Below are 9,228 nucleotides of genomic sequence, written 5' to 3'. Positions count from 1 at the left end.
CATCTGTCATCTCAGTTTATGCATAAGAATGTTCGCCCTGTTCCTGGTATTTTAAATCACACTTTGTGTCATATCAGGGGTGAAGGGATGACCAGCGTCAGAAGTTCAATCGGTGTTTAATCTAGTACAGAGTGTCCTAATCCTATATAGCTTCCTTCCTCTGTGAAATTCTGGAACTTCCAGAACTCTAGTAATCTATGAATATCACCTTTTGGGTGTACAGGACATTGATTAATCCATGAAATAAGGGCTGGTGGTCATTTTGGAATTGTTGGGGTGAGGGAAGGCTGCGTTCTCCTCACAGGGTCCACAGTTTCTAATTTTGTCCAAGCACAGAAAAAGTCACAGGAATCAGGAGACGATGTCTAGTGTGAGTAACAAGCACCCTTTGCTCATCTGAGCATCAAAAAGATGTGTTCTGTGAAATATCTAAGAGGCAGATGACTTGTTTAATCCCACTTTCTTATTTTATGTTCACAAATCTCATTTCATTTCCATGTTATATGGACTTTCTTGCCTGCAGTGGTTTGATTTCCTCTTTAGAGAAGTAATCATGGTCATATTATGTTTTTAGTGATTTCTAATAAAATATTTTAAGCTGTTAACTGGAGCCTTTGTCATTCAGTAGCTCATTTTTCACCCTCAGTTTTAATATCCTTTATTGTCTTATATGTAGGTTTCAGATGTTTTAGGTGTGATTCAGGGCGCAGATCCATGAGAGGTGTGAGGACATCCAGTGGGAAGGTGTGTGGAAAGGAATCAAGAGGAGGGAGGGGGTGCTATAAAGGTGCCAGGGAAGGTATCAGATAGCTAAGATAGGAATTTGGCTCTCCCAATAAGCAATATGTGAGATTTAATCTGTCTGTTCCTTAGTTTTTTTTTATCTGTAAAATGGAGGTAAATGGTAGTATCTACTTCGACAGGTTGTCATGATGAATAAATGTGTTAACATTTGTAAAACATCAGAACATATAATGTGCTAAAAATCATTTTTAACTAAACAAAATAGAAATTACATTTTTCATATTACTAAGCTGAAATTCACCTGGGTATAAAATCCTTGTGCCAAGAGAAAAGAATTTTTACAGAAAAAGAAAAAGGTTCAAACCAATATAAAATTTTTGTACTATTTTTTTTTTTAAAGAAAATTTAGAATGAAATTTTGTTAGATTTTTTGGGTAATTTCGTAATTCTAGTTTTAATAATTTCAACTACAAAATGTGAATAAAAGTAAAGATGCACCATCTTGGTTACTAGAAAAGATTATGAATTAATAGATTATAAATCAAAATTTGTCTTTACTTTTTTCCTGGTAATCATCAGTATAGTCCTGAGAAAAAGAATTTGGAATCTAAATTTTTTAAAAAAATAAAAAGGAATAGGAAATGAAAGATGACCTAAAGTTTATAAAATATGAGTAACTCAGCAATAATCGAGGATTTATGTAGAGACTATTATCGTTACCCTTTATCTTTCTGGGATTCTTAATTGAAAATACAATGTTTTCTTGAGATGATCAGTAGTTCATAATTATAACAGCAATTCTTTAAAAGTTAAAAATATGATGTTATTTTTCTGACTATAGATGTATATCTAGTTATTATAGAAAAATTATAAAGGACAGAAAACATGAGGAGATAGTTTTTAAGACTTTTTAACTTTTGTCCAAGGAACACACTTTAGCAGATCTTTCCTTTTTTCTTCAACATTCCTAGTAACTTCATATGTCATATGCTTACAAGATGGTGAGTAAACATAAAGTGTTATAATAAGTAACGCTTTGAAGTAATAATCAATGTTCTAAATCCTTTACACATATATAAAACCCTCTTAGTCTTCTCAACTGTCCCCATGTAGTAGTTACCAGTTTTTTGTTTTCCTCCACAATTTTTCTCTGCAAGAAAACTAAAGGGCAGAGAATTTAAGTAATTTTCCAAAGTCTCACAGTTAATAAAATTCAGAATTTGAGCTCCAGGCAGCATAGCTTTAACCATTACACAATTAAAAAATTGTTTTTTCTTTTTTCTGAAACAAGCGATAAATAACTTCAGGAGAGCAGTTTGGTTTGGTTTGGTTTAAATATGATTATTGTTCTCAATAATCATATGAATATAGTTCAAAGTTATCTTTCTTAAAGCTTAAAAATAGCAAACTGATCAAAAGTCTTCGGTGTTTTATTTCACTAACAGCAAGAATTTTCTTTTAAGGTATGAATGTGATATACTTAAATTTGATAAAATCTGTATTTATTCACCTATTAATCTGATTTTCCAAATAAATGAACTCCACCTCCAAAATGTGGTCAGTGAGATGGACAGTCTACCCTGAGAGCTTCCCAGAAGGTGGACTGGGCATTTCAGTTAGCTCTTATTTGCTGAGATAAAGATCACAGTTTTCTGCTGACCCAGTTTGGGTACTTTATCATTTTTAATAACTGAACTATTTTGCCTTCAGCATTAACAGGAGGCTGCCCAGAGCTTTATTGTCTTTATAAATCAAGAAAACAGAAAATGTTTTCTCTAACGCTTTCCAGATCCAACCCAAAGTACTGATGTAAGCAGATACGCACGGTGAATAAATATAGAGAGTATCAGAAAATTTACAGTAGTAGCCAAAAGGATAAAACTGTTTTAAAAGCAGCCTCATATTGGTAGAATTATTTATAATTTTATGCCTAAGACTTGCTTAATAAGCATCGGTTGCTTACAAAGTGAGGTACAAAAAAGATTTTTTCTACTTTAATATAGTAATTCTCACAATTGAATACATAACAGCTCCATATTTATTTTTTAGAAAATCTAAAAAATAGTGGTGTTCTGAAGCTTACTAAAATAATCCAATTCTTGCCTGTTTTACCAGGTATCCTCTCCAACTAATTACTCATTTTATGAGCTGAATGACAGATTTATGTGCCTGAACTTTAAAGGAATATAATCACCAATTTTAAAAGGCACAATTATCTCTAAAATAAAAGTATTGGTTACTAAATCCCATTTTTAGCTATTATATTTACTACATTTTGCAGATTTGATTGACACTATCTAATTTGCCTTTAAAATCCATAGTTGCTGCTGCATCTTGAGATGATGGAGCTACAGGAATGGCCACTGCAGTGATGTTTTCTCCACGCCGTCCCTGGGAAATTGTGCCATCACAACTTGTCAACCCTATTTTGTTGCAATTACTGCTTCTGGTAGAATGATTCTGATTCTGAGGGGGGAAGAATGAAGATGTCTGAATGTGGCCTCAAATCCCTGGATCTATCTACTTCTTTGGTCCAGAGCATTTCATCCAGGGTCAATTTAACCCACCTGATCCAGTCTGTAGTATATTTTCATTTCTGCCTAGCTTGGGCTCTTTCCTCCTCCTTCTGGCTAAAGAACCTGTTTTCCCTTGAGAACCATCTCTTCTTCCTCCCAATCTGAGTAGTTTAGGTAGGGCGACCTTACTCCAAAGCTCTAGGAGTAGGTTAATGACCCTAAGTAATATTGGTCATTCCTTCCAGTCTGGGTCCAACCCCAGCCACTGCGATAAGTCAAGTGATCTAAGCCTGGTCAAGTCAGAAAAAATTCCCTGAAGTCCTTTTTGTCAGGAAATAGTTGAGGGGAAAAAGCCCTTGCTTCCTGCTGGGTCATATCTGGTAGAACAGAAATATGGAGCTTTTGCCAATGTTGGCCCAAATGAAGTCAGGATGGGAAAAAAAGGAGCCAGATGTGAAGTGAAACTGATTACCGAAAAGAAATTTTGAACTGGAGCTCCCAGTTTTATTTCATCTACTCAGTTTCATAGGTCAAATGATTCCCCTTTTCAGTAAGCCAATTTGAGTCGTGTTGTGTTTTGTTATTGACTCTACTCCCTGCTGGAGTTATCTATCTAACCAGAAGCGTGTTTCAGCTCAAATTTAATTCCTTTCTGTCTCCATTTGTTTTAGCATTTTCACTGATAATTTTCTCAGTATTAATGAAGTGGGAGTGAAGTTTGGTGCTGGGGATATGAAGAGGGATAATACAGACTCTGCTACCCTCTAACTCTCAGTACAATAGGGGAGATGAATGCACACAGAGAAGACTTTAGAAAAGCCTGATAAGCCATTACCAAGGTATTAGGAGTGAGGAGGGACACCTAAATCAACTTTTTTTTAAATTAATTATTTTTTTTTTTATGGTGACATTGGTTAACAAAATTCAATAAGTTTCAGCTGTACACTTTAACAGTAAGGCATGTGTGTGTGTGTATACATGTGTATGTATATACATTTACACTATGTGTTCACCTCCCATAGTTAGATTTCTTTCTGTCACCACATATTTGACCTCTTTTACCCTGTTTGCCTCTTCCTTCCCCCCTTTCCCCTAATACAACTCTTATAGGGTGGGTTTATGAGAGATGACAGAGGAGTCTTCCTGAAAGAGGTGATCACCCACATGAATATTAAGAATGAGTTTTCCAGGTAAATGGGGAACACTGAAGGGAGGAAAACATTCCAGCAGAGGGCCACATGGGAACTGGAAGAGCATGCTGAGTAGCCAGAATGGCAAATGGCTCATGTACCTGGAACTCACTCTGTGAGTAGGGAGAGGAGACGGACTGAGGTGGAAGAAAGCAGCAGGGTCAGATGCTGGAGGCCATGTGCCTGTAGTATCCTATTGTCGGTCAGGACCCAGTACCAACTGTGACCTTTACTGGCCATCCACTGTGGGCAGGCAGGGGTAGGGGTAACCTAAGGTTCAGGGTATGTGCAAAAAGTGAGGGGACGGTAGATATTAAAGTCAAAAGATGTTTATTAGGCACATAAAACATACAAGAGACTGTGGTCAATTTTGCAAAAGATGTACAGTGGATAAAACCGAAATTTCAAATGAGAAGTTCTTTAATTTCTAACCTGCATTCTTTCTTCTGCAACACAGCTAGTCTCTGCTTCTGTTCCTACAGTAAAGTCATCCTGATGATTCCAGTCATATGTAATTACTTAAATTTGTTTCAATTAACTCTGAGCACCATCCAATATAGTGGATTTGGGCATTATTCCAAGGTTTTTAAAAGACTAAATTTTAATATAAATTTTGTATTTCTGTTCTCTTAAAATTGGTTTTATAAACTTTTGTGGAAGTAGTAATGAGTAATTACATTACATATACAGTGAACCAAAGAAATAAAGGAATGCCAAAATTACAAAAGAATATGTCAAGAAATAAATATATACAGGAAGTGAGGAAATGTCTCCATGGAAATATTCCTTAGCAAACTTGGTTATAAGAGGCATGAAAACAGCATGATGACCCTGTTTTGATACTTCCTGGATTATGAAAGCAAAATTTGGGAAGTTGAGAGATAAGTTATAAACCACAGCAAACATATTATGCATAGTGAAATATTTCAGCTAGAAAAATTACAAATCATAAAAAACTTGATGATCAGAGAATAACTTCTGTAACATTTTAACATAAATTTGTAGATACATTCTCTATGGCCTTTATAAAAACTTCTCTCTCTGTGCATTGGAAAAACAAATGTGATTTATGCAATTATTGGATGGGGTGTCTGTATATGTTGCTCAGTCCACCTTAGTTGATCATGTTACTTAACTCTTTTATATAATGTTACTGATTCTTTACTGCTTTGCCTATTAAGTATTGAAAGAGGTTTGTTAGAACCTCTATGATTATGGTTTCATCTATTGCTCCTTTAGTTTCTCTTCATTTTGTTTTATATATTTTGATAAATGTTATTAAGTTTATAAAATTTTAGAATTGTCTCATGTCCCCTTTTTAGTTTGAGTCAGCAGCCTTCTTTATCTCTAAGACCGTTTCTTTCCTTGAGTCGTAGTATATTAAATAGGCCTTAATTAATATGTCAATTATTAACAAATATATTGATAATTTATATTAATAATAGATCAATACTTATTAACGAGTAATTAATACATTACTATATCCATGCCAGGTTTCTTGCAGTTAGTTTTAGCATGGTATAACACTCAATTCTTTTAATTCCAAGCTATCTGGGTCATAATACTTAAAGTGTGTCTCTTTTAAGCAGCGTAAGTTTTTTGTCTTATTTTAAAAAGTCAAAATCTTTGACTTTTGATTGAAGTGTTTATTCCACTTAAATATACTGTAATTCTTACTATATAGTAAGAATTACTATATAGTTGGATTTCAGTCTACTCTGTTGCTATTCCTTTCTTTTTAAAAATAAACTTTCAATTTGGAATAATTTTTAAATTTATGAAAAATGTGTATAGATAGTACACAGAGTTCCTGTGGACCTTTTGCCCAGTATCTCCTAATGTTGACATCCTACATAATTATAATATATTTAGCAAAACTAGGAAATTAACATCGGTGTGTTGCTATTAACTAAACTTATCTTTTAGTAAGAGTTCACAAATTTTCCATTAATGTTTTTTCTTCCTATTCCAGGATCCAATCCAGCATATCACATTGGATTTAATCATGTCTCTTTTGTCTGCTGTGATACGTAATAGATTCTCAGTGTTGTCTTGTTTTTCATGACTTTGACAGTTTTGAAGAATACTTGATAGGTATTTTGAAGAATACTTGATCAGTTTGGATTTCTATGATGATTTTCTCATGATCATACTGGGATGATGGGTTTTGGGGAAAAATATCATGGCGATTAAGTATCCTCATCACATCATGTTGGGGGAGTACATGACATGACACAAATGGTGATAATAACCTTGATCACTTGGTTATAGTGGTATCTGCCATATTTTCTACTGTAATTTTATTCTTTTTCCCTTTTCTTAATTTCTTCTTTGGAAGCAAATAACAAAGCCTGGCCCACACTCGCAAGGGGGAGGGGAATTAAGCTCTATTTTCAGGAGGTGAGGAAACTCTACTTATATCATGCATTAGGCTTTCTTGTAAGAAAGGTTTGTTCCCACTCCCCTCATCCCCGCTGTCCCATCTGTTGTTCTGTTCCTTTATTCCTTCATTTCTATCTTCTTTGCATTATTCAGGTATTTTCTTGTATTCCATTTTACCTCTTTTTCAGAATTTTAAATCCAAAATTTTACATTTCCTTTTTAGTTTGCCCTAAAAATTACAATACATATTGTTACCACATTATAATTTTCCTTCAAATTAACAGCTGAAGAAATATATTCTAAATCCATTTATCTTCCAACCTGTCCTTTGCATTATTTTCATCATATATTTTACTTTACAGTATGTATTTATCTCCATAGGTCATCGTTATTATTGTTATTATAAATAGCACGAATTATTCTGAGTGCTTAAAAAAAATTCACTTTTCCACCTTTGGCTCCCATGTTATTAAAGGGGGAATTGTATAATTGTTTGAAAAACCACCTACCAAAACCACTCCAAAATAGAAGTCTTCGTTAAAATATTTATAAAAATTCAAAAGTTTATTAAGAATTAATTGTGAATAATGAATTGTTCGATGCGAAACAGCAGTATTTTATGTAAAACTAAGATTCTCAAGGTGGTTGAAGAATTAGTGTGTCAAATAGTCTTTCCCAAGTAAAAGAACTGTAAGGGAAAGAACAGCCGGGCACAGGCTTAAAGGCATAACCTGCAGTCTCACTGTACAACGTCTCGGGCACCCAGTAAGAACCAAAGATCGAGAAGAAGAAAACAAAACCTAAGCATGTCATTTTTTGCAAAACTTTTATTTTCATGTTGTTCGTAAAAATCTAACAGTAGTTTTAACTTATCTGTTTCAAAACAGAGAAACATTGCATAAAGAACATTAAACAAGGCATTATGCCCTACAAGCAAGACATAAAATGTCCAAGGGATGCATCAACATCAACATGTTGACCATATAATGTGAAAGAGTTTCAATAAATAACAACCAACATTCTTTTAAACACGTACAAAAATAGATGTGTGCACACTTTCCCTGATCCTAATAGTGATCTCACTGTCTGATTGCTTGGATTCCCCTCTTCTGTGACACCCCTCCTCCCCCGACTGGAACTTAATGGCCTTCCAAAAGATATTAGTTTAGTGAGACATTTAAAATCCATCATCTTCGAATTAAATAACAATCAGAACAAAGTTATGTTTGATTAAACACATTCACACCTTTAAATACTAACATGTAAAATATTAAAATACGAGATTTCTAAAATAAATACATACATAAATAAATAAGTCTCTCATAGAAAAAATAAAGATAGTCAAATACAGTAATTTCTTTGTAGTTGTCCCCAAAAGTTGGATGTTCTCTTCTTCATTTTCAATCCTTATAAGAGCAGAGATCTCCTTTCAGGAACTGCCACCAGGAGCTTCTTATTTCTGTCGAGCTCAGTTGGTACTGCCCCTATGGGGAGAAAAGGGTTACTGTTAAGGAAAGCTGCTCTTTTCTCACACTGGATCCTGAAGCTGGAGGAATTTCTTCGTGCAGACCCGGGCTCAGCCCCACGCCGGGAGAAAGTCCCCGTGTCCCTACACTCTATATAGCAGAGAGCTTGCTTTTTTATTGAGGAAAAGCAGGGCTGTGGACTCAACTCTATCATTAGCTTGAAAGAGCTAAACTGGATTGCTCCCTGTCACGCTGTGTTAAAAATTTACATGCATGACCTGACTTAAGCCTCAGACAATCCATGGAATAGCTAGTATTATCGGCTCCATTTTGCTGAAGCTCAAAGGGATTAAAAGACTTTCCCAGGGATCTTAGACTTGACTTCAGAGGGTCTCATTGCAAAGTCCCTGCTCTTCACAACTAAGCTTCCGAAGGCCCATTTTGCCTCAAACCAAGGGTTCCACTTTTCAGATCTGAGGCCAGTGAGAGACTGAGGTAAACAATGTTTGTTCCTTAATGGGTAAGAGGCATTTTAGCTAAATCTACTTAATCTTTTAAGAAGACATATTTACCCACACACATTTGAATGAGTGTGGAATGAGGGCACTGGAAATATTCTGGCACCACAGGACAATAATGACCTTAGCGGCAAATCAAATTGTGAAAGAATAACAATTTTCACTCTTTCAGCCAAACTCTGGGTTTCCCTGGTACAATGTACAAGAGGCAGATACCAGTATTGTGGCCAATGTGTGAACAAAAATCATAACTCACTTGTTTAGCATCTTATCGATGATTTTCTTAACCATGGGGGCTTCGGGGTTGAGACAAGCTGCCTGTCCATTCTTGAGAGTGACACTGCAGAGAGAAGGGAGAATCCACGTGAGGCGGGAGGTCGGTCTGGGGCTCAGGGTCGGGGCATCGGGACCG

The 9,228-nt window shown here is 35.2% G+C and overlaps 1 protein-coding gene across 2 annotated transcripts in view; it reads right to left on the bottom strand.

The window, feature by feature from the left end:
* LOC105292342 (growth-regulated protein homolog gamma-like) overlaps nucleotides 1–9,228 on the bottom strand; it is a 93,625-nt gene that overhangs the window by 2,169 nt on the left and 82,228 nt on the right. The window contains exons 3-4 of one of the 2 annotated variants that reach the window (XM_011360528.2): nucleotides 9,073–9,156; nucleotides 7,642–8,316 (exon numbers count right to left, since the gene is read on the bottom strand). In XM_011360528.2, the coding sequence (XP_011358830.1) occupies nucleotides 8,301–8,316; nucleotides 9,073–9,156 (100 nt within the window). In that variant the 3' untranslated portion in view covers nucleotides 7,642–8,300. Of the gene's footprint in view, nucleotides 1–7,641; nucleotides 8,317–9,072; nucleotides 9,157–9,228 lie in introns of those variants that run through there. The other variant, XM_011360530.2, reaches the window with a different exon arrangement.

Source organism: Pteropus vampyrus, unplaced genomic scaffold (assembly GCF_000151845.1).
Source record: "Pteropus vampyrus isolate Shadow unplaced genomic scaffold, Pvam_2.0 Scaffold56, whole genome shotgun sequence".
In the NCBI taxonomy this organism is placed as follows: domain Eukaryota; kingdom Metazoa; phylum Chordata; class Mammalia; order Chiroptera; family Pteropodidae; genus Pteropus; species Pteropus vampyrus.
This window is presented reverse-complemented; position numbering and strand designations above follow the sequence as displayed.